The 26,666-nt window shown below is 38.0% G+C and overlaps 1 protein-coding gene across 2 annotated transcripts in view; it reads right to left on the bottom strand.

Annotated features, from left to right (window-relative positions):
* The window catches only part of KCNK2 (potassium two pore domain channel subfamily K member 2), a 103,158-nt gene that overhangs the window by 3,143 nt on the left and 73,349 nt on the right, over positions 1-26,666 (bottom strand). For both annotated transcript variants that reach the window (XM_056488578.1, XM_056488579.1), the window contains 3 exons: positions 23,488-23,648; positions 20,911-21,097; positions 12,908-13,047 (listed from right to left, as the gene is read on the bottom strand). In XM_056488578.1, the coding sequence (XP_056344553.1) occupies positions 12,908-13,047; positions 20,911-21,097; positions 23,488-23,648 (488 nt within the window). The remainder of the gene's footprint in view (positions 1-12,907; positions 13,048-20,910; positions 21,098-23,487; positions 23,649-26,666) is intronic.

Raw genomic sequence — 26,666 nt, 5'->3', positions numbered from 1 at the left:
AATCTCCCTTGACAGCTTAATACTGGGAAGGTAACATACAGGGAATATAGACTACTCATAAATATAACTCCAAAGTAAAGCCTTTCAGGAGAATTTAACCTACATAAATTAGTCTGATTGGTATTGTTCAGTCCAGAATTTCAATCACTGGCAAGAAAACTCTGCCTTGGTAAGCACAGAAATGAAAAAATAATTTACATAGAGAAATATAGGGGGCAAACCATCAGAGAAAAAAGCCACAAGTTTATTCATGCTTTGCAGTGCAGTGGAAAACAAGAATATAATGAAGGTAAAAATTAATCAGCTCATCCAGGAGTGACAGAGTTTCAGGAAAACTTTCCCCCCCTGGAAACAAAACAAAAAGATCTCTTCACCCAAGGGTCATTTTATTACATTTGTTTCCACTTCAGTGAACTACACAGATGACAAAAGTGGACAAATGTCTGCTTTCTCAAACAAGGGTAATTATCTGCAATACACAGAGGACTCACCTAGCTGAATGATTATTAGTATTTAATTTGTGCAGCTAGGATCAGACACACTGCACTTCAGATCTGAAAATAATGAAATCTGCAATGCTGAAACATCTCAGCTGCTCCAACATTTTTACTTGCAGTAAACAAGTAATAAAAATATGATAAATAGTATCACTGCACACCCTGGGGCAGTTTTCTCCTTTTCCTAAGCCTTACTAAAGGCAGGCTGCCCAGGTTGTGGAGAATGGCTCTGTCTGGGGCAGCAAAGAGCCAGTACACAGGTTTCTATTTTGCCATACGTGTATGTAAACCCTCACCAGTTGTGTAATCATTTAACAGAGCAGGTGTTTTGCTCAGGCACACACCTCTGGCATTGCATGTGGTCGCATTCAAGAGATGCTATCAGGATTTAAAATTGTGTCTCAGCAATTTACTGGAAGATATAACCACCTTGAACAACCGTCTCCCCATAATCTTTCAATTTATTTTTTAATTCCCACGTGATTTCATGTTTTTTCAGGAGGGAGAATCAACTGGCCTTGCTTCTGAAGAAAGCAAGTTCATGTGACCTCCTAGGAATCTAGGAGAGGCTCAGAATGTTCCTGGTAATGGGCCTGTCTTGCACAGGGCAAGCTGCTCTTGGGCATTCAAATTATTCAGGAGAATCTTAATATTGTAGTTGTTGAGATATCTGATATCTGAATTCAAGGGAGATTTCTTTGGAGAAGCAAGTTTATGCAGCCAGCTGAAGAGCATCAGTTAATGTGCCTTTGGAGACAGGCTCATTCCAATGAAGGTGGTGTGGAACACTAACATGGTGGGCACAATTCTACCTGCCCACACACCAAAGTTGTGATGTTGGTTTATATTAAAATCATAGGAGAAAAATACATATTGAAACATGCTGTTATTAATGTTATTACTAAGTGGAATCAAGATGCATTAATGGTAAAACAGAGGGAATTGGAACACATTAAGAACCAGGAGTTCAGTGCTGTTTGAGCTATGCATGCCCCAAATCACTGCTTTTGGCCCCTACTTTTCATGTGAAATGCATTAAAAAATGTTACCTCCTTAAAACAAAACTCTTAATTCCAGAGCACTTACAGACTCAAGCAGGGTTGTAAGAAAAGGGTTATAAGAAAATAAATGTGCCATTTTAACTACCAGTGTATATTAGTAACTTGCTTATATAATTTGATCCCTCCTTGATCCATAGGAACATATCTGTAATATGTTCAGGTTCTTTCTGTCCTTAGGTTATGACATTTTAACACACTGTATTACAAGTCCTTTTCATTTAGGCTCTGACAATCAAAAAATACCTCATGCAGAGACACTGAAATTCCAGTTGCCTGTGCTGCTCAAAAAAATTAAATTCTTGGCATACCTACCTACTGTAAGAACAATTTACTTTTCTCCACACCTCTTGCCTCATTACACAGCTCTGTAGACTCTACAGCTGTCATAGTTGGGGGCAGTGTGACATGAGGACAAGGCCTCCTAGTCACAGAAATTATAGACAACTACATCTGAATGTCAGAGAATATTTCAGAAGCAATGGGGAAAACATGTCACAGTGATAGCACCTGTCTCAGCCATACAAGAAACAGCACTAATCTGATGATGCTTCTCACTGCAACCTTCAGGGAAGAGAAATGCCACTAGTAATGGGAACATGGTCCCTATCCCAGCTCCTGAATTGACTTCCTCCACATCAAAATCCAAATTAGACTGCAAGGTGTTAGACATATTTCACAAGGAGTATCAAACTAGCTACACTGAACATCAACTGCAAGTAACTTTATTATGCATTTGAGAAGCAGGAAGCAGCACCCTACTGCCTTATGATTTCAGGGAAGACAAGTCTCAATAACAAGTTCTTGAGAGTTATGGTATATAGTAACACTACTAAGTATTCCATATTCCATACAGCACACTTCACCAGAAAAAAAAAACCCAACAAAAAAAAAAAAGACAACAAAACCCCTAAACAACCTCCAAAAAACAACACCCACAACTTTTCCAACAAATGAATAGCATTGAGCCAATTCCTTGCCCACTCCAGGTTGTCTGGCTTCCAGCTACCACTGCCAGGGTATCCCATATGATCTGCACCATATCAAACAACCCTATGAGGATGTCCCAAATACCATAGGTCATCTCCAGTAATACCTCCAAATGTCTGTGCCAATTTATGTGTCTACCTGTGGTGGAGATGTCATGTTTATTCATTTAGGATATAGTGACAAACTGCCTCTGAACCATTTGAGTAGAACACTCTCCAGGTTCTTGTTGAAGTCACTATTGGAATTTTTGGGGGAGGAGGGGAGGTTTGTAGTAAAAAACAAGCAGACATCAATAAAGTACAGCATGAACTTCCTGAATGACCAAACAGTTCCCAGGCTGCACACATACACAATCACCAATATAACTTCAAGGCAGATATACTGAATTTGACAGAACTAGGAAAAAACCATGGATGTTGAGCCACCATTCCTTCACCTACTCCTGCCAAATTCCATCTAAATGAATAATGTCCTAGGACTGGCTCTCAGTCAATACCTCTAGTAGGATCAAAAGTTCCTATGCAGTTTCATTTATACTGTGTTTTAGCTTTCTCTCCAGCTGAGCTCCACACCTGGGTAAAGGCCAACAGCATAAGCCAGAGTGTAAGAATGTCCAAGAGGATGCTACTGTTGAAACTAAAAAATAATTTGAACAAACTGAAGCACCTGCTTCATCTTTCATTACATTGGCTCTAATTCCTTATAGCTGTCAAGGGTTTGGGAATCCTTCTGGACACACAAAATTATCCAAATACTAATGCACTCAAAATTCCCCACCATTCAGGAGGACTAGTGTCCTATTAAGTGTCTGGAAAGCACAAGCCATGCAGCCATACACAAGCAATCTGTATTTTGAATTAAGCCACAGCTGTGCTCTAGCAGGAAAACAAGCAAACAACAGCCTAATTAAGGACATCCTTAAATAGACCAAGACAAATGCACTTGCCCAACTTAACTTTGCCTTAGTTTTGCTCCCCTACCTCTGGGATATTCTTGAAAAACCCCAACATCACAGTATAATCAGTTAATCTACTTCTGCTTACAGAGGGGAAGAAGTGTATCCTGCTTGGATGGAGATCAGATATATGACATGAAAACTATGATATACTCAGGAGGAGGTAAACCACTGAGTAGCAAATAAAATAAAAAAAAAAAAAGCATCATATATATGTCATGCAAGAAAATGAAAACATATATTTCTAAGTAATGTGTGCAGTTTTTCTGTCATAGCTGAGCATTATGTTGTTTCCCTTTGGCATACAGGACTCATACATTTTATGATGAGCATGTTAGTGCAAGCCAAAAAAAAAATTGAGTTTAAAAAGCAAGTAGATGAGCTGGAGGTATCCATTTGACTGCATTTTAAGGTGAAAAAAGGTGCCCTTCTTTACAGATATTCTTAAAGGTCTAGATGTTCCTCAGTATATAATTTCTTGCATTTATCCCTAATGCATTCTCTGAATTTTCATAGCTTCATTTTTCCTCTCCAGTGTACTTTATCCTGCTACTTAAAAATAACACGTCCAATTAACCTCCCCATGATATGCTACTCAGACAAAACTAGAAAGTGCATTTCATGTCAAATTATGCAGGCAGCAGAACATAACATTTTGTCTTAGCTCTCAGGAAATTCAGCCAGTGTTCACAGAAATTGTTCACAAAGTTACTTTTAAAACAAAATGTGGGTCCAAAGAGGGGTGATGGGTTTAACAGCTCAGCTGCTGGGTGGGTTTATCCCTGAGTGCATCAGAGGGGATTCCTACCTGCCATCTCACTTTCCTGCAGTTCTGGGCAAGCATATGCCACCTTTTCCCACCCAAGCTGCTGCTGCACACAGATTTCTATTCACCCTCAGTTTCTAGAGGTTAGAGAAGATCAGAGTGCAGAAGATAAACACTTTTAGTGAAACCTGTGCATTTGCTGCACATTAAGGGAATCTCACTTATAGTCCACCTAAAATTCCCAGCCCAGTGATCTGGCTTTCTGTTTTTCTGTTATTATAGTGTTGTTAGTACATACCCAAAATACCTGTGGACAGGTGTTCAGAGAAGAGTGTGCTCTACTTGTCTTAAAAGGTAAACAGCCACAAAATGCAAGAAATACCACAGGCATTAATGAGATACCTGTGCTGATCTTTCCCAGGTTCACCATCTTCTACAATGAACCACCTGCATCCTGTCAGAACCTCAGTTCTGTAGCAGGCAGGTCTTTGAGGTACCAGACTTTGATTTCAAGGTGAATGACATGAAGCCATAAGTGATGCACTTCTAGGTTCCACTCACTGGTATACACATCCCTCTGTTTTTCAGTCAAATATCAGAGGGGGAAAAACTCTTTTGTGAAATTGTCATCTTCTGTGGTAAGGCTTCAATTGCATAGACAATTGTATTTTTGTAGCTATGGTGGTCAGAAATGCTTTGGGAACAACGCTCTCCTGATAGAAACTGGGTTGTTCAGTCCTGTAATAAGCAATGTTAGTGAGTTCATTCTGGTGAGCAATGATTGTTTGGTTTAACCCACATAACTTCCATGATGCCTTGGATGAAATAAACCACATTCTCCAATGGGAATGCAGAGAGCACACAAATTTTGATTGTTTTATTTGTGGAGGAACATCTATGGTGGCAGATGTGGGAATATGTTTTGTGGAGATGTAACAGATGGCAGATGCAAAAAATGGCATTTTCCTCTATCATGGTTTGATTCAACAAAATAAAAACAGCCTAAAAAATCATGCCTACCAAACAGAACCAGATATACTCAGGGTCAACACTGTTATTTTGTTTTACCTTTTGCTTTTTCACAAATATGAAGACTGCTATGCTAGGTATATCCTCAGAACTATTATTGAATATTGCCCACCAGACACCTCTTTGCATAGACCTGCATGTGTGTAGTCTCACTAGTGTAGACAAATTATGAGCCTGATTATCTCACTCTACTCTTCTGCTTTATTATTAACTTCCAAAGATAAAGATAACTAAAAGAAAAGATGTTGACATTTTCCTTTAAAATCAGTTCTGTTCTGTGGTTTCAGCTGCCCCAGAGAGCATCCAACCCTTCTTTCAACCTGGTGGGAGCGAATGACAAGCACCTGAATTAGCCACAAGAAACTACTCAGGTTTGCATAAAGCTCCACCAGCTGAGCCTGAGGTGGTTCAGGGAACAGTGTGTATCCTCTGCCTGTACTATACAGCCAATGGCTTGGCTGCAGCCAGGAACAGCAAATGTTTTAGGAGCTATACTAGAAGCATAATGAAACCCAAGCCACAGGCAGTTGAAAGGCTGCCTCAACTTTCTCCCAGAGGAAAGACACAACAACTGTTTCATAAACTCACTGGACTTTTTTTAGCTCATAAAGATATGCTAAAAAAGAACAAATATCAAAAAGGACTTTTAATTTTTACTTGGTAGTATGGAATGATGACAGTAACTACTTGTTCAAGCTCCAGCAAGAACTATTTATTTCTTAACTTTCTAGTGTCAATATCTGGAGTGATATTTGTGTGAAATATTAAAGCTCCACTTTGGCTGTTCAACACTAGTACTAGAACTGGACCTATCCCTTGTGAAAGGCAGTATTCCATAGCTGCTTTTGCAATTGAAAAGCACTTTCCTCAATGTCAACACACCTACTTGCAAGGGCATTCTGCTGAACTTGCTTTGTCTGGGAACTCATCCTCAAAACAGCTATCAGATTCATACACTCAGCCTTAGCAACACATTCTGGAGTATTTTCCTAACAATATCCAAGCACTGAGATTATCCTAAAAAAAAAAAAAAATAAAGTTTTCAGGAATGTTAATCACGGAGATGTCAGTGGTATTTAACCTGGAATATTTTCAGCCAACAATAAAGTAAACCTCAGTAAATATTTATTGCTGTAACAAAGGATCAATTACATCTTATCTCCAAAAATTAAGATTTCTCAATGTAGACCTCATAAAATGCATTCTGGGAATCTTCATGGGTAATTAACTCTGAGAAATGCCATTGCTATAACTGATCTTTCTTTAATCAATTTCTCTTATTATGAAGTAAAGTCTCTTGCTCTAGTTTTATAGTTGCAAATTCAATAGCTCTTGCCTTAACACTCTTGCTGGATGCAGCCTTCACTGGAATAATTTCCTTCTTCCCTGGGCACTGTGGGAGAGCAGGGCAGGCATGGGAGACACTGACAATGTCCCCATGCCCTGGGCCAGGCTGCACCTCATGGAAGTGCACTTGGCAGCACATCTCTTGTAATCAGCACCCCACCAGGAGCTGGTACTCAACATGCAATAATGAAACAGCAGTCTCTAAATGCCTGGTATGCCCAGCTAAGAGGCATGATATAAATATAACCACAGCAAAACTATGGAGATGTTAGCTGTGTGTGTGCTGAATCTGAAGCAAGCAACACATGACCAAAGTACACAAAATTACAAGGAAAAATCTCAAAAGTGTTTCAAAAGCCATCAGTTGTTTAGGTTTCCTGGAATTCTCAGAACAAGATGTTCTTTTCTATTCATTATTGCACACATTACCACAGCAGACTTTCAGAAGTCTGATCAATACAGAAAGTCAGTGTTGCAGACTGTTGCTAGGGCAGATTCAGGAACATCACCAGGATAACTTTAACTGATAGAAAGGAAGAGATCAAATTGCATTCAGAACCAGGTCACTCATTTCCATCTCCTCCTTAGACCAATACCACTCTATATATCCCTAAGATTCTGGGCTGCTATAGACAGACTGTACTCTCACCTTTTATTTTGGGTTTGTTCTGGTTGAGTTTTTTGTCCTGTTGCTAGCCAAATTTGACTGGAGACATGCAGTTGTTTTGACTGTAAAAAGATTTTATATTTCTCCCCATTTCATAGAAATTATTAAAAGCAATCATCTTTTTGAACATGGCTGTTCCCTCTCAAATAGACTTTTCTGCACATTTTGGATATACTGGGAAAAAAAAAACCCTCTTAATGCAAGACAGATTTCTCTTCAGATGCCTCCCTTGCCATTTTTGTAGCTCTGAATTCTTCCTGAATCTTAGACAACAAATCTAGGGGCTGTTTTCCAGTAATATATCTTTTAACAACATCTGCAGCAGTAGCACCACTTTCCTACAGAAACCTGATGACTCCCTGCATGCACATCTTAGAATTGCTACCCTTATTAATCACTGCCTTGCAAAACTACTTTGCATGCCATGGCTTTGACCTTATACTTTCCAATTCAGTGGTTTCTAGGAACAGACTTCCATCACATCAGCCTGACCAATTCAGTAAACTAGTGGATATAAAATTTGTAAAACTGCTGCAGTTTTGTTTGGTTTTTTGGGTATTGGTTGTTTGGGGTGTCGGGTTTTTGTTTGTCTGGGATTTGTTTGGGTTTTTTTGTTGTTGTTTTTGCCTGTTTTTCTTTTATGTTTTGGATGGTTTGTCTGTTTTCTTTTGCCAGGAGGTGGAGGGGGTGGTTGATTGGGGGAGGGGATATAAGAAAAGGAAAAGTCCAAGCAGTTTTCTTAAACAGAAGCTGACCCATCTCACTGGGAACAGTGCAAAATGGACCAGCAAGGGACTCTGATCACCAGGCTGAAGAGTTATTCTCTACCATCTTCAATTCTAAGTGAATTCTAAGATTTTGTATACTGAAGCAGGGAGAACCAGGTCAAGAATTCATTGAACAACTGAACAACTTCTTCCTCCTCTTTGGTCACACACCCTCACTACCCTCTGAGGACAATCTGTTTGCCTGGAGGTTGAAAACCTTTCAAAACTGTTTCTCACTTGAGTCCACTATTTTTTCATCTTTTCATGTGTACAGTCTACATCTAGGGTCCCTCTTTAGGGGATATGAGAAATGGGCTCAAGTTCTCTTTATGCTGGGTGAGCACCTTCAGCCTGAAGCTAATAAAAAGACAACGAATAATATAGGGAGTGCAATAATCTCCATGGCATCATCATGACAAGTCTAATTTTGTTTTGACAAACTTGAGTGGCAGCTCTGTCACTGGTGCCAGGAAGATTAAACAGCATGATGATTCAGATGAGTCAAATTTGTTGAATTTGTTTATAAATATCAAATATAGCAACTGCCTCTTGAATTGCCACAAGAAGTGAATGTGCTATTTCTCATGAAATTTTAGGTTTTGTCTTTAAACCTGGGTGTATGTTGTTCAATTCAAAAGACTGAAGCAGCATGAAAAAAAAATCACTTGCCCAAACTGTGCCAATGTCTAACACAAGTCTGTCACCTGGACTCCTGACACAGAGTGAAGAGAGCAGGATCTATAGCCCACATGACTAGGATTGCTGGTTGGGTAGGCATTTTTGCTGAAAATGCTGGAATTCAGAAGCTGCTGCATACAGAAGTAAAAGAAAAATTATGATAAGGAAAAAAAAAAAAAATCCTCCTGAAAATTTACCTTTCAAAGAAACTAAAATCAGAACACTTTAGAAGTGCTCTGAGTAATCAGAGTGTAGAGAATAATGAAGAGGAGGGAGTTTAAGGCAAGCTAGTGTAGCTGAGGCTGAACTTCAGAGACAGATCGCCTACTTAAGATTACAGCACACAGCATGTTCCAGTGACTTTCTGACATTTCATCTATCTTACTGTATGAGCTGCTTCCAGAGCTATCCTTCTAAAACTCCCACTTCTGTCTCTACTTGTCTTTCACTTCCCTCCTCATTTGATGCATTCAAAATTCTCCAGTGTTTCAGGAGACAAAAGCCACCTGAGCAACTGACTGACATTCTGGTTATCTGGATTTTAATACCAAAATACAGCAGTTCTGTGCATTAGTGCATTTCTAATCAGATCTTTTTTGTCTCAGATCTATTTGCTTATGGCAAACTTTCCTGGTGGTACACTGAAAAAAAAGATAGGCTTTTTCTTTTGTTGAAACAGTAAAATGCATTATTACCTCAAAATCTTATGCAAACTGCTTCTAATAACAACACAACTACATTAAAATACATGACTAGAACTACAAATTTTAGGTGATATTCATTAACAACATGCTTCCTCCCTGGAATAAGAATGGCCTCCCTTCATGCCCTAAATATGTTGATATTTATTGATACTTTTTACTTTAGACAACAGAAAGAAGGAAAAACCAGATTATGGCTGCCTATGAAAAGAGACAGACCTCTGATGATATATAGTTTTGGTTTTTGGGGGAAAGTAAATAAGAACACTTACAACCTCTCTGTCTCAATCTGGACTCAGGTAATGTTCTCTAAATTTTGCTGCTTAGTCTTAGACTGCTGAAACCAGCCCAATATTTCCCTCAGACAGTTAAAAAAATACACCCCATACTTTGAACTAGGGTTTTTCATTGCACTCAGATATTAGAACTCCAGAGAGGTTCCTCTGCTATAATCTGCATCCATAGAAGCTGGAACAGTCCACTGTAAATTTAGATTTAAATGGAAAAAAGAAGAAATTCAGTCTCATTTGGCTTCTGCTGGCACAGAAGAGACTTGATAACTACACTTCCTCTAGACTCCTTCAGTATAGCTGAGGAGTTCACTTCACTCAGATTTTCCCAGGCAGATAGCAAAAATGAGCTAAGATCATAAAATGAAACCTGTAAAAGTGAATATTTGTAAAATGCTTATAGCCAATCTTATAACATAATGCAATATATTAATATTATTTTCTTCCTGCAAAGTGTCATTAGAAGACAGAAATATTTTTTTTATATTTTATATTTTCTATTTTCTGTCACAGAACTTAAGGCATATCATAATTCAATTCTCAAATTGGTCTCTGCCATTGTTAAAACTATACAATTTTAAACTGCTAAAGCATTTTATTTCTGCTATGAATTCTTACACATGCCTGAGCAATGGGTTTAGAAGTAGGGAGGGAGATTTCTGACCATCAGAGATATGATTAATTGAATTCTGTTGTGTCTGTCTTTAATCTAACCTGAGACACATGAGACTTGTATAGAGCAGAATTCCCAATACCTGCTTCAGCCAAGAGAATTTGGATATATCTGAAGAATGAGGTTTTCCTTGCTGTAGACAAAATGAATATGCTTGTTTAGGCTATGAAGGTGAGAAAGAATGAAAAATGGACTAGGTTACACATTCCCAGTGCCTGAGAAAAGAAAGCTCAGCACTGCACTACATAACCTGGCAAACAGTTTTTCCCTGATAAAAATAGGAATGCTTTTGATGTGCTAGAGATTTTCTTGAGTTTCCTCAATTCATGTGTCTTTAAATCCCTTCCAGAGTTGGTCTATACTGAAACAGCTTCACAAAGAGCTACAAATTTCAAACATTCTTAATATATTGTCATCATTATAAGATTGAAACCTCAGTGTGTTATATAGCCAACTATATAGTCAAGATAGTATGATCTCTGCATAACAGAAAAGAGTATGTGAAAACTGAGGTTAAAGATCAGATTAATTCTAGGAAGTAGTGTGAAGAACTGAAATGTGTCAACAGTATCTGAGAAAATACAGCAAAAAACAAGCCTGGAGAATATTTTTGCATAGTCTAAAGTCATAGTGCCTCAGTCACATCATATTTTTTTTCCAAAACATCCAGACACAAGTAACCCAGGGAAACTAAAGACAATTTAGGAAGCGCCCCAAGTTGAGAACAGTTAAAGAGCAGAAGACTGCACAGAGGAAAACACAACTCTTAGAATCACAGAATATCCTGAGCTGGAAGGGACCCACAAAGATCATTGAAATCCAGCTCTTGGTCCTGCACAAAAATTCCAGTGTGTGCCTGCAAGCAGTGTCCAAATGCTTCATGATCTCTGGCAGGCTTGGTGCTATGCCCACTTCCCTGGGGAGCCCATTCCAGTGTCCTCCCACTTCTTCCTCTTGCAGAGAAAATGGGGGAGACCAACCTAATTCTTAAGTTCAAACCAGCCAAATACAAGCATGCAGGTTCCTGGCATTTGAAGCTGGTTTCCCTGCAGCCAGTGTAAGGCTGGCTGCTAAAGGCACCCTCAGTGCTTTTCTAGAAAACAGAGCTGTGGTCCTGCCAGCTGTGAACCTGCAAATGGGAATGCTCAGAGGATACCTGCTGCTCTCTATCTCTGGAGGGCACTGGTAAAGCCATTGTGCAGGGGAAGTCATAAATGCCCTTTCAAAGTTACAGCATGTGGCAAAAGACACTTGAAGTGAAACAGTTCAAATAAATATTGTCCTCCTCTTCAGGGCTAAGTGGTTATGAATTGCCTGCTTGCAGCAGTGTGCTCACAGTCTCTAACCCAGAGCCATGAGCACAGCAAGGGCCATGCAAAAGGGCTTCCCACCCCATATTCCTTACCAAGTGGGTTTAATCCTGCCCAAGATCCCAGCTCCCAGCCTGCTGCCAGCAGTGCTCCTGCTCAGGAGGTGGCAGACACCCTGAGGGACTGCAGGCAGTGAAAGCATGAAGGGGTGAGCTACCCTTCAGAGCAAAGGCTTTGGGAGCTCAGGCATTGCCAGGAATACATCTAGGCATTGATGCCATGCCCTACAGCCAGGAAAACTATTCAGAACAATGTAAGTAGCAGGCCACTGCACAGTGGCCAACATATTCATTCCATCAAAAACAAATTAGAGTTTTTATGTTTGAGTAGCATAAATCAACTGATGCGTGCAGAAGAACTCAAGCTAAATTAGAGGGAAATAATATGTTGCTTCAAACAAAATTAATTTCTCAGACTTCCAGTAAAACCTGAATTATGCACGCTACAATGGAAAGAAATTTTATTTACCCTCTAACATTTTCAAAACCAGGACACACTCTTAAATGACAGAACTTCAAGTTTTGTTGTTATATTGTTGGAATAATAAATACAAGCGAAAATAAGTGAAATTTACACGTGAAAACATTTCAAATTGAAAGCAATACAGTTGACTACAAATATAAAACAATTATGTGGAAGTTATTATGCTAAAATACACTCAGGGATATTTAAATAATTCATTTCAATACCTAGCATGATACAAAAAAAAATTCTTACCACTATAAAGCATGGTATCTCAAATATAACCACTTAAGTACTTTCTTTACATACCTGCATCCCTTGTAGAAACAAAGCAGAATGATTTTTGCTTTAAAAATTAAGGCATACATTCTACTACCTAGAACAGACCTTTTCCCCCATAAGTTAAGTGCAACTGTTCATGTACACTTAACTTAATAATACATTTCATCTAATGTTCTCTGCAGACATGTGAAAATAAAACACTATGTTTGAATGGACTGCCACATTGTTTCCTGCAGTTTGAGCTGCAGCATTGCAGTTCATACAGAAACAGCTTTGACCAATGCACCCTAAGAGCAAAAGCAGCCACAAGCTTCCCTGGCTTCTATTCAAAGTCTTTAAAAAGGAATATTTCTTCCCTTTTCAAAATATTCTTACCTCTTCCTTTGTCTTTTTGGATATGACCCTTAGCCAGTCTCCAATCATGCTGAGGACAGCTGCAAAGTAAGCAAGTCCAACAAGGATCCAGAACCACACCACTGGCTTATAAAAATCTAGGTACTCAATATCTGATCCCCCTGAAAAACAATACAGTAAAAATTAATTCAGATTTAATAGCTATAGGTGCAAAGATGTTTAAAAATCAGTTTCCTTAAAAAAAAAAAAAAAAAAAAAAAAAAAAAAAAAAAAAAGTCAAATTTCTTACACCTTCTGTATTTTTACCCATGCAAAAATCCCTAGCAAAATATTTTGTTGAGTTTGAACAAGTTATATAAATAAGTACACTCTTGGAAGTAACATCTGGAGTATGCAAATTTTAGACAAAGATTGTTAACAACTTAGAATTATTGGATGAACACAAACTGATTCAACTTCTGATATACTGTCATTTAGGATAGAGGTCATTGAAGACAGCTTGAATGAAATAACTTCCCACCTGCTCCAAACAATGATGCTGCACCAGAGTTTAAAGTATCACTCCAAAGTGTGCAATGTGTTCATATCCTGAGAAATATGTTTTTGCAAGAACTTTAAAACATCTCAATACTTACATAAAACTTTCAGTCACAGTTTAAAAAAAAAAAAAAAAAAAAAAAAAAAGGGTAGCACCTGCATTAACAAGTGTCCCTGGTGGGTAGGCAAACATTAGAATCTCCATTCTACAGAAGGAAATCAGAGTGCAAGAACTTGAGCTCAACTCATCATAAACATCAACCCTCCCCTCTCTGCTGAAGGCAACTTTCAATCACCTCTTTTCAGTGTTAAAGTATAAAAAAAGGATAAATTTCAGAGGTGCCTGTAATAGAGCTTTCAGGTATAATACAGCTGTAAGGAACAGATGTCTTATTTCCACACAAAAAAAGACTTATGTTCATCCAGAGCTCACCAAATAGCTCACACTTCACATCTTGCCATGCAGTAAAACACAAACCTTAAACTTGGAATTCAGCTGTGTTACAACAAATAAAACCAGACTTCTAATTTGGGCTGCTGCAAGAAGTTTGATGTTTGTATCTGCCCATAATTGAAAAGACTCTACAGTAAAATCTTCTCAGGCACATTAAAGTAGCCTGTACAGGTACATAATGCTTTGTTTTATGTATCTGCATCCTATAGTGGAACAAATCAAAGGAAATTTGGTCCCAAAATATCAAGCACCCTGTTACAGTACTGAGATTGACTCTCATGGAGAGAAAAGTTTTTGCTTATTTATTATCACAGAGATCACATGCAAATAACAAAGTTTTACTGATGGCTAGCTTTGTTTAGAAGCCCTCACAGACAGAAATTTTATTATTTTCATGTCAATTACATATTTTCCTTTAAAAAAATGCATTGAGCTGCAATGGTTTACTCAACTATCCAAGAGAAAAATCCACATTGTAAAGTGGATATACTTTGATGTCTTTGTAGTCCCAAGCTGAAGACCGGGCTCTGTTTGGAACAGAAGACACACAGCCACAAAAGGGCTGAGTTTGTCACAGCACATGACAAACAAAACACCAAACCATTTGTTTACAGCATCCATCTCATGTCAATCTATCAAAACAGTATTTTAGCAATGATTCACCCAAAATTTATTGTAATCCAAAAAAATGGTTGATTGCCACTATGTCTTTGCTATAGTAATGGGTCACACTTGGTGGTTCATCCTCTTCTTCAACTGTTCATACAATGCACAATAAAGTACCACAGAAAGCATCCACATAGTTGGTTTTTAATTTTTGGCATATTATGCTTATAAACTGAAACTGGAACCTAACTCTGCCAGTCTGCAGGAAGCACCTCCTTCACAGTTTATAGTTATTTTATTTACAGCAAAGTTAATCACCAGAAGAGGAGTCAGGACCTATTCATGTCCAACCAAGTTTTCCATGCTGTCTGGCCAGGAGAGGGCTCCATCTAGCCATGCCCAAAGGAGTTCAGCTTTCCTGAAGTTAAAGGGACAAAAGGTATCCAAAGAAATACTCTAGGATAGCACTTCAAAGCTAAAACCTTTATTGGCTGTTGAGCTCCTGAACTTCAAGGACTCCTTGGATGATTTTGCAGTTTAATCAAGTCTCAAGGAGAGAGAGACATACCTGAGGATGTTTGTCCTGACATAACTACTGTCTCCTGGGATGCTCAAACTGCTTTAATGAAGTTACCTGGGAATGTCATTAAATAGGATTTCATAGAGAAATGAGATCACAACTCAACTGTGCTGAATTTAAACTACAAGAATTCATTTACTAACAAATTCACTTGCATGGGTATGAATGCATTTGGGTACAAGTATGCATAGCTAAATGTACTTTTCCTGAAGTATATGAGATAATCTAATGATTTTATGGGCAACATCATAAAAAGCATATCAATATGATACACTATTATGTTTTTCCTGCAAAGCAAATTGGTTTATGCAGCCCTCTAGGAAGCAAAATGCTGAGAAGGCAGAAGATGAATTTTGTTGCTTGTTTGGCAAACCCAATTTTGTGGGCTGAGGGACAAAACTTTTCCCAGCTTTTCTTTAGTTTCTACCCAAAATAGGTTAAAACCACAATGAAGAAGAAATCTAGCAGGGTCACTGCTAGATTTACTCACTTGGTAAACTTTTACCAAGAGCAGCCAGAGTTCATCAGTTTTCTGGTAAAGATTTGATCTAAAGTTGCTTGAGGTCTGTGAGAAATCAAAGTTTTCCCATCCATCACCACAGGCTATTGTACTGCTGCTGTCACCATTCTTATATCTGCCAAATACATTTTATTTGGGAGTTTCAACACTTTGAAAAACATAAGTACTTCTATGGCCCAAATATATTCATTATTAAGGTCAAGAATTCTGTTTCAGTGGAGAAAGGCATTAGTGAATATATCAGGCATGCTTTAGAACAGATTCTGGTTCTCAGGTAAGAGATCAGAGTTACAGACATACCTTTTTTTACTTATTAATTTATGTAAAACAAGTACTTTAAAAGTAAATAATTTTCTTCATTGTTTGCCACATTTTTTCCAATTCTTTCTACAGTAATTGGCTCAAAATAGAAACATGTTATTACTTCTGCAAAGATGGTTGGCTTTGCATTTTTACTTCAAAATTAGAAGGAGAGAATAGAAAATGCTGTCAAAAGTGTCTTAATTCCATACCAGCAAAGATTTCTGGGTTATTCAAAAGTTGGCACTGCAAACAAGGAAATGCCTACAATTTTTCATCAGCAGGAAAAATTACACTGGATATAGAAAATTATATAATCCAGTTTTAATTGCAGAATAATAAGTAGCTGTCCACCATCCCTGTGGTGACAAACACACTTAATCCAGAAATACCATTTCTCTCACTCCAAAGAAATATGGAGGTTCAGCCCTGCAGCTTGAAAGGAATTACCTCTGAGGACTGCAAAACGAAAAGGGGGGAAGAGAAAGAATAGCTAGAGAGCCTGTTAGGGACACTGAGACCTGAGGGGGCAAAGAGCTCTTCCAAATTCCAGAAAAAGCCAGGGAGGCTGTGGGAGGTGCACAGCTCTCCTCCAGGATGCTGGACACACCCCTGGCTCAGCAAGACAGCCATTTCTCACTGCTGCTGGGTGGCATCACACAGTGACACTGAGAACTGGGCTGCCATGACCACCAGGTCAAGTGCCCCAGTTTGGTGGCATTGAATGGGACTAAAATATCTCAGCTCCACACAAACTGGGTCTCAGGCCAAGCAACACAGGGCAGAGCCACATATGTGTGTCCCAGTGGTGAGACATCAGAGCTGATTACAGAATGAAACAGTGAAAAAGCAGCAAGTTAAAAATCAGGGTTCAAACATGGCAAATAAAGCGAGCCAAAAAAAACTCCCACAAAAGTAACAAAATACTTGGAATGCATTTTTGTAGTAACACTTTCAGAATTCTGTGATCTGTTTCACTGAACCACTTGAGACAATCTTATATCATGATGCTCCACTGTGAAATAGACTACTGATATGCTATTTATATTATTGCCTTCTACTTAATTTAGTCAAATTTTGGACATGTCACCTAAAGATTTGGAACCTATTGGATTAATGCCCCTAGAAATATTAGAATATGCCTTCCAAACTGCCTGCAAGTTAAAGAATTTATCTGTATATATGAACAATATATTGTCAATTATATAGATGTATTCATGTGCCTCAGTGCTAAGCTGAGTACCCAGAAATATATTTCATTGTACTGAAATCATGACACATTCAACATGAGAAGATTTATTTTTCTCTTTCACAAGATATTAATAGTTTTGATTGGGCTGGGATTTTTGGTTTAGTTTTGCTTGGGTTTCCTTCTGTCATGTTGACAGAAATGTTGAAGTGTTTCCTCTTGAAAACAAGAAAAGGGATGTTTGACTATGACCTGATATTCATAAGGCAGTCAAGGCTGTAGTGCAGTTTTTCTTTTTTTGTGAAAAACTACTATAACCTTTCTTCAAACAAAAAAAAAAAATTCCTCTCCCTCCAAAAAAATTAAACAATTCCAAAAATTTGTAAAATCAAGTAATTTCCTAAGACAGAGAAACAGTCAGTCTTTTTGGAATACAGTTCATCTATTTTCTTCAACATGCATTTCAAGGGCTTTTCATCTTTTCATTCCTTGCATGCACCAGGAGTGACCAGTTTATTATATTGTCCTTAAGGCTTCTCTTGCTGATGGAAACCCCAGCTGAAATTTCTACAGGCTCCAAATAACAACTTAGACTCTGACTAACAAAGGGAATGGTCCCTCTCTCTGGTTTCTGGGAACAGAGTACATGGTCTCCAGGAGAAAAAAAAAAGAAAGTGGGAAAAAAAAAAACAAAACAACAAAACCTGGAGAACTAAAAGAATTTCTAATATGACAGCCTGTACTACAGTCAATTACTTTCCTGAATCCCATGTTCAGCTATTGGCTCCCTTTTGCTGCAGCTTTGAGTAACACCTTGTTCTTCACCTCCTGAAAGTTCTAAGTTCTTCAGGGCTTCTTTTTAATCTTACTTGAAGTGGCACCAGAAAGCAGCAAGTTTCATGTGAGCAAAAAATGATATCCATTTCAGAAAATTTTCCCCACACACCAATGCATATGTTAATACAACCATGGGATTATGTGGCCTTGTAAACTTATGTTTTTTCTCTGAGATATTAATTCTGAGGAAAAAAAGATTTGAAAGTTTTCAAATATATAGGAATTTGAGGGAACTTTGTGGGCCAAAACTGACACACATTTATGGATTATCATGTGGGCCTCCAGAGTGCTAAAATAATTATCAATTTGACTTTTATTGAGAAAATAACACTCTGATATAGTTGCAAATTGCAGCATCACTGCCCACCATTATGCTGTAAGTTTGACAATAATGCTAAGTGGAAGAAGGCAATTTTCACTGTAAGTATTGTTTAAGGAAAAAAAGGCAGAAAAGTGAATAAATTATTACCAGTCTGAGGATTTTTTCAAAATGTGCTGGATCTAGGCACCAAGTAGACTGAAACATCATTCTATCTGCCTCACCATGGCACCAAGAAATAAACAAGAAAACTAAAATTAAGACCAACATGCTCTAGACCCACAATATTCTATCATGACCAACCTGGTCACCTCTTTTACAGCTTATACAGCATTACAGATCTTAACTCCTCATGTTTCTCCCTTGTTTGTGACATCCAGCTTCCCTAAACTTCAAAAGAGTTCTCCAGACAAAACCTACCACAAAAATATCAGTGGCCCTTAGTGTCCACTCTGTAATTATAACTTACCTGAAAGAGAAACAAGCAAACCAAAAAATAATGAAGAAAATGTACTATTTTGTTAGGGAGCAAAAAGTTCTGCATACTTCCTCAAATTTAATAAGAAAACCTAGATCTTAGGACAAATTCTATCACCTCCATAGAAAATTGCAGTGTCAATTTCCTTCAAATAATTTCATACTTATACATACACCAATGGCTGAAAACTTCCACAATGGAAAGCTCAATCAATTAATACCTTACCTATTTTTCAAGAGTTTTATTTAACTGGCCAATTATGTACTGCAAAGAAAACAAATGGACATTTCTGAAAAATTCTTCAAGTCACTGGCCAAAACCAGAGTATTTTAGTTCACCCAAAGATTATTATAATAATAACAATTTCATTCAGAATATAGTCCCATGGGAATGCTAACCTCCCAGTCATGATGGAGACAGCCACCTAACCCTGTTCTCCTGAGCAGTGTCTGGGCAAGTACAAATCCCATTGCCTCTTTAGGTCAATAACATACTGAAGTTCAAATACAAGTCTTATGCATGTTACTCAAAGAAACTAGAAAATATTTCTGATGTTTTGAAATAATGGATTTACAGTAGGATTCAAGTGAACCATAAAAGGCTATCAGCCATAGAACAATGTAATTCAAGGACATTCTGTAGAAAGAGAAAGTGTTTCTAGGTAGAATTAAAACAGCACATAATGCTAAAAAATTATGATATCAAATGGTCTACAAATAGAAAAGTCTATGGAAATTTATAATGGGAGTAATGACAAATGTACTCAGTGTTCTAGTTAGAGCCAAGTGGGCCATTTCACATAATGCTTTACAGTAAATATAACCAGGCCTTTATACACTATCATTTTTATTCCCTGTCATGCACATACCCTTCAGGAAAGTCTAAAACACCTAGTTCTTGACTTGGAAACAGCATACATTTTTTATTTCATGCTAGTTGTTATCTGACCAGAATCACAAATTCTAAAGACAAAAATGAGAATAAGAAAAAGAATATGGGAAAGTCAAGACTCATACAAAGACATTTGGAAGCTACACAAATAACTATGTAAAAGTCAAAAGAAATTTCACTTGCTATTTTACAGCTCAGTTCTATAATTTACAAGAAGCTTTGACAAGTTTGCAAGCAGTCTAAAAATGAAGGCTGCCTGAGTAGCTTAGTATCTTCAACAACAACTAAATTTACCCCCATTTTACCCACATCATTTACAAACACGTCAAGCAGCTCCAACACTTTAGAGATCCTTGTTGGATCAACCTGAAAAGCTTCTGCCAGTGACAAGACCCCATTACTGCCTCCAAGGCAAAACTTCAGGCACATCTACAAGTTACCCAGCCTGAGAACACTTGGACTCACAACAGCCATGGGCTCTGACAAGACACTGGAGGAGCCCACAGCATGTGAGTGTCTGCCAAAAACAGCTCCTGATCTGACCTCCACACACCACTGACTCAGATCAATGTGCTTCCTCAGCACAGACAGCATCTACTTACTCAAATCTAGGAAGTGAACCAACACCTATGACATCTTTTCAAGAAAAAAGTTGGCACAGAGAACTGGCCCAGACTTTTTTTTAGCTTAGCATATCAAAGTTATTTGGAACTAATTCATCTTAGTGGAACCAAATATTGGACATGTTATATACAGGTTGTGCTAAAACTTCTCCTGACATTACAAAAAACACATGGGCAAGTGTGTATTGATAGTCACAGAAGTAGGATCCAGAAGATCCTACAGAACACAGACATTTTGATAGCAGAAAGAGTTCTGGAATATTTTGAAAGTAAGGGATGCACACAAAACTTACATCACTTCACAGGGTAAAGCATTTTAAACAAACCCAGCTGAAAAGATATATTCAGATTAAAATACTCTGTTAGTGCTTGCACTTTGTAACCAGTAAGGAAAAGAAAAAATCCCTACTGAAATGTTCCCTTACTTAATTTTTAATAATATAGGAAGAGAAAAAAACAGTAGGCAGAGACATGCACCATGAATTTCACTGTTCCACCTCCTGTCTCTACACTGTCACATCAACCAAAATGAGGACAGGCCCCATCACATGAATGATGAAGGATAAAACTGGGAGAGAGGCACCACAAGAGAGATACATCTGTCCCAAAACTAAGAAAAAAATGCAAAGTAAATATCACTGTGCAAAACATTACAAGACAAAGAGTTATGAGAAAAAAAAAAAATCTTACCTGCAACATAGTCACCAAATCCAATGGTAGTTAAAGTGATAACCACAAAGTAAATTGCATCTAATGTGTTCCAGCCTTCTATGTGCTTGAATATAACTGCAGGAAGAGCGACAAACAGCACGCAGCCAAATAGAATGAATATTATTGTGGAAATGATGCGGATCTTTGTCTGACTCACATTCCATTTCTGGAAAGGGAAGGGGAAAGAGAGGAAACCCATTGTTAGTAAAGCTGCACCAGTGCACATCAGCACCCATCACCCCCCAGTGTGCACTACATAGCTCCAGAGGACACTGCAGGATAATTCTCAAACAAATGGGAAAATTCAAGCAGGGTTTTATTCTGAAAAGGGTTTCAAAGCAAACATGACTATCCTAGGAAACATTTGCCAGCAGCAAATGCAGAGCAAAGCTAGATTTTCACAGGTGAGCAGGAATTATAGCATTCACTAATATTAACAGGTGATGATATAAGAGTTTTGAGATATTCAAATGAGTTACAAGTAGTGCAGGCACCTGCAATTTCTCTAATTTTGTACATCCACAAATAACCAACTAAATAAGGTGAATTTTAACCACACAGTTCTCTGCAATCAAATAATCAGCTAAACAAAATCCTACAAAACAGAGCTGGAAGGGATGTAAGACAGCCAAAAGACCAAAGAACCCACCTAAGCCACTGCAAATGCATTACTGGCCAGGCAACATGTGATGATGTTTTTGTCATCTGATAATTTTCTTGATGCTTGACCTACATCTCAACTCCTCCTGTTTAAGTGTACTGTTTATGGTCTTATCCAAGACAAAAAGAAATTGCAAATTTTATCTTTCCAGTAAACATTCACAGGTCTTCTCTTTCAGTTACATGTTCTTTAAACTAAATAAATTTATTTCCTTTCCTTCCCCTTCCTATTTTTCCTGCAATTCCTTGGCACCAGCAAACTAGTCCATGTTTCATTAAGTGTTGTACTCAAAAGTAGACATGAAAAATTAGCACAAAATGGAATTAGTCATTCTTATGCTTTGCCTATTTCCAGTTTTACCTATTTTCCATGGTATGACATAAACCCATGTTAGCATGCTAATCTCTAGAGTCCACAGAGCATTTCCAGAAAATTGCACCTAGACAGCTGTTTCCTGACAAGCAGCTGAATATTTTTTTATTCCTTCATATATTACTTCAAATTTGTCCTACTTGAATTTAATCCTATCTAGTCAGACTGCTTTTCAAAAATTTTAAGATCATTTTGATGCTCCAAGTTTTTGTTGTCTCCCTAGCTTGAGACCATCTGCAGATTTAATGAACCTCATCATTTAGCTGTTGTGATGCTATTAAAATCTTTTCTAAACTGCACTAAAGCTAGAACAGACCCCTGCAAAATTCCATTTTGCAAGCCCAGCCAATTTGACATTTTCCATCTATCCAATGCATGTCAGTTTAACCTAAAAAGAAGGGATTATACAAGAAACTTTCACAGAAATTGACTGAAAATGAAATCAAGTTGTTCACAATGGATGTTTTCTTGTTTTTAAGTTTCAGTGGGAGCTGTGTTTACAGTCAGCATGACCAAGGTCAAGCTTTTGTAACCCAAATCAGAATAACAGCTTGTGTTATGGCAACATAAAAATACCTGCTCTGACCCATCAGCATCTCCCAGTTCTGCAGGCAGGCTAATAAACAGAATTAGGGCATGTTCCAGACTGCAACATCTAGATCAGTGTTTTCACTTAAATATTGCCAAAAGAGGGATGATACTGCTTTTTGTGTTGGGGCATTCTTGTAGGGATAAATCCATTAGAAAAAATAAAGGAAAATCATTGTCTCTATGAGCAAAAGGAAGGCACAAATTGATCTCAGAACTTCTATACCTTTAAGAAAAAAATAACAGTTATGAAAACCCAGAAATTACAAAATGTTCTTATGGAATGTTCTTGCCTTTTTCAGACAAATCTCAATGGAAATCTCTGTTATTCACCAGTACCTGGTCTGGGCATGAATTGATGTTTCAGAGCCAAAAATGGATGCCTTTTCTTAAAAAGCTTTCAAGCTTGTGTTTGCCTATTGCATAAGACTACTTCACACAGGCCCAGTTTTCTTTACATCAAAAACAAAGTCATGTCAGACCCCTTCTATAAAGAAAAGGTGTCCTGCATGCCAGGGTAGGGCTTGATGTGGAAAACCAGTCCTAACACTTGCAGTGCTGATGCAAACAGCTACAAAGTTGTTTACTAAGCATTCACTGCTCCAAAAAAATCTCAGTGAATACATTTCTTATCACAATCTATATAAAAACCTTTAAGGGTAAGCATCACAGCAAGCTTATGGGTAACAAGGGCAGAACAAAATCAAAATTCTTTGGGTCTATTCCTCTTCCCAACCATAATGTGTCTTCACCCAATTCTCACAGGTGCTCATTAGCAAGTTCAGACAAGTCCTTCTAACCTTTTCCTGTACACCTGATTGTAGCAATGATCTATACCTTGTTTTTCAGGCTTTTCATTTCACTTGTGAGATTCAGAACAAGCAGGAAAAAAAAAAAAAAAAAACAAAACCAAAGAAGGCAGTCAGCATACTCACAACAAAGGTATCTTCTACTTTGGCAATTCCTTTTCCAAAGATTGTCCCTAGTTGATCTCCAACACCAGCCAACAGAAAACCAAACAGAGGAATTCCCAGTAAGGCATAGATGATACAGAATATCTTTCCACCTTGTGTGCGTGGGGAGATGTTTCCAAAGCCTAAATTACGAACAACTTGAGATGTTTAAGAGGTTACACATAACACATGATAAGTTTTAAAAGAACTGCAGGAACAGAACAGTTAAAAACAGGCTAACCAGGTTAAACATGTGACACAGCAAACACTGGGAGAAATTAAATGAAAATGTAGGTCATACAATCCTCACTGAGCTACTCTATTATCTACTACATTTAGTTAATAGCAATTGGTTGATCTATGCCCTAGGCTTCCAGAGTCTGTCATTGAGCTTTTAACAGGCTGCAGCACCTGTAAACAACACACAATTTTCCTTCACATGGGCCAAGTTTCAAAGTGAAGCAGCTTAAAAAAGATCCCAAACCATTTGGATGAGCAAAACAGGGATTTCTACCCTAGATGGGACTGACTAGATTCTTCATCATTAAAAGCTTTGGTTCCTTTGAACCAAAAGCTTGGAGTTCATGGCTCTGTCTGTCCATTTGAAAGTGGAAAACACTTTTTCTTCATAGGCTTGTGTAAAAGAGCACCCCAAATTTCTCTGATGGCTCAGCTGCTGCTGGTCCATTTAGAACAGAGAAAGGGGAATACAAATAGCACAGTGCCCAGCACTGTGGAATTCCCTCAAGCACATCTCCCAGGATCAGTATTTAATGAGTTGGACAAGGTCACACAGGCAGAACCCTTCAGAAAAGTTTCATGAGCTTAAGTCCTGAGTTTTAATTCAAACATTTCTCATCTCCAAAGGATCACTCATGTTTTGAGGGAGCAGTAGCAATAATAGCCCAGAATTTCTGACACTTTTTCACTTTTTAGCAGAACAACATGCCCTTAAAAGGAGGCAAAAGGGAAAAATTTATCATAAAAATGCTTATCTTTAGAAATTAGACAAAAGCTTCTTTTAACATTACCTTCCTTTTAGAAAAATAACTGGCAAATAAAAAGCAAAGTGGTTTAGCATGTAATTGAGAGATTTGTCAAAGTGTCTTAAATTTTTCATAAGAGAAACATCATATGCACACATTCCACAAAGAAAATAAGGTTTTTCTGAAAACAATAAAAAAATTTTTATTTTTAAAGTAGCTTAATATTTTTTCACAATGTGATAAAATTCCTATGATATAGAGCACATTTAGTGAATGTCTCAGTTATTTATCAGCACTTGTATTTAAATATCCTGAGCATGATGATTTAACATATAGATTTTCCTTATGAATCCAATTATCTTAACTTTGGGTTCTGCTCTCATGAAGGTAAGGTACACCAAAGCTCTGTTGCTAAAACTACTTTTTATTTTCAGAACACACAAATCAAAGCTGTCTCTCACTTAACTTGGAATGGATTGCCCAGAGAAGCTGTGGATGCCCCATCCCTGGAAGTGTTCAGGGCCAGGTTGGATGGGGCTCTGAGCAACGTGGTCTAGTGGAAGGTGTCCCTGCCCATGGCAGGGAATCAAGAACTGGACCATCTTTAAGATGCCTTCCAACCCAGGCCATTCAATGATTCATTAAAATAAAAATATATCACACTGGGAATATATTTTACTCCTAGATAATTCACTCTGAAATCGGTTTTCAGATTTCACTAATGTAAACAACATATGCAATGTTGATAGAATTCAGTCAGAGGAAAGAAAGCTGATACAATAACAGGATTATCAATTACAGGTTGCAGAGTCCTACAATTTTGTAAATGTTCCCTGCACTAATATATGGAAGAAAAAGCCTGATTCAGAAAACTGGGGAAAAGTCACTGCAACTTTAGACCAACCCAATGTTTCCCTAAACCAGAGTCAGAGCTAACATCATAATTCAGGAAATTTCAGCTCCACTGGTTCACTCTGTCCCTTCATGCACCAAGGAGTAAAGATTCAAGTTTTAAAATAAAATTAGCTCATCACTAATCAAAAAGAGACAAACAGATCCAAGCTACTCTGTTTTCATAACCATGCCTGCTTATGCACCAATAGAAGCTTGAATTGTTCCAGGTTATAATTCCTGGGAGGTCTTAATGCAATTCAGAATCAGGGGTCTGGATGCACCAGATTTAGAAACTGATGCTAGGGGATTTGGCAGTCACTTTTTATTTACTTCTCTACAAAAGCAGAGTCTCACAATGGTGACAAAACACCAGCCCAGTGGAGCACCTGCCAAGCAGGCAGTTTTGCTTGGCTGGCCCCATAAAACAAGCAGGCACTCTGAGCATCCCAGAGCTCTAACAGAGGCTGTGGCTCTGCAGCATGCTCCTCATGTGCTGCTGACTCGAATGAGGACACCAAGTTCACATTCAGCTCCCTGAATCAGATTTGTCTTCCTTGAAGGAAGGATGGTAGCTCATTTTTACACTCAAATTCTTGTTTTTCATCCTAAAAATTGTCGAATTTTTTCTTCCATATACACAGAAAAGGTACTGCATGATAATTATATTATTAAATCACATATTACTGGATAAAATAAGACTTTACCAGGTAGCAGTTTATTTTGCCCAGATGCTCACTGAACATAACACAAACCATGAGTAGGATACATTCTTCAGTGACCTGATCTATCAAGGGGTTTCCATCACACACTAATCACATTTCCTACTGTGTCATGTTTTATAACAGTCTGCTGCTGTACACCACAGCCTACTTTGGGAGTTACACAAGTTGTCCTTAAATCCTGCTCTCAGCTTCTCCAGTGAAAACTTAATCCATTATTTATACAAGGGTAGAGGAAACATATTTATATTTCATATGGTTGATGTAATTCCCAAGAGGTTTGTGTCAGAAAAAGTATTATTTCTTTCTTTTAATAATTACAGTAAAGACAGAAAAGAAGAGTTCTGTTGCTAGGTGAAAACCAAGGAAACCTTAAATTTGGGCACTGTGCTGGGAGAGGAGAACATAGTCATAGGAATGCCCCTGCATATCCCTGCATAGCACAGAGCTCCTGCCTGTGGGGCAGGAATGTCTGGACCCACTGCAGTAGCTCCCTGGCATGTTTTCACTTCTGAGCTCCCCCTTCCACTCAAAGGGCAGCATAAAGTCTGGCTAGGACTGC

This window comes from Oenanthe melanoleuca, chromosome 3 (genome assembly GCF_029582105.1).
Source record: "Oenanthe melanoleuca isolate GR-GAL-2019-014 chromosome 3, OMel1.0, whole genome shotgun sequence".
NCBI lineage: Eukaryota > Metazoa > Chordata > Aves > Passeriformes > Muscicapidae > Oenanthe > Oenanthe melanoleuca.
Note: the sequence above shows the minus strand (reverse complement) of the source record. Positions and strands in the feature narration are given on the sequence as shown.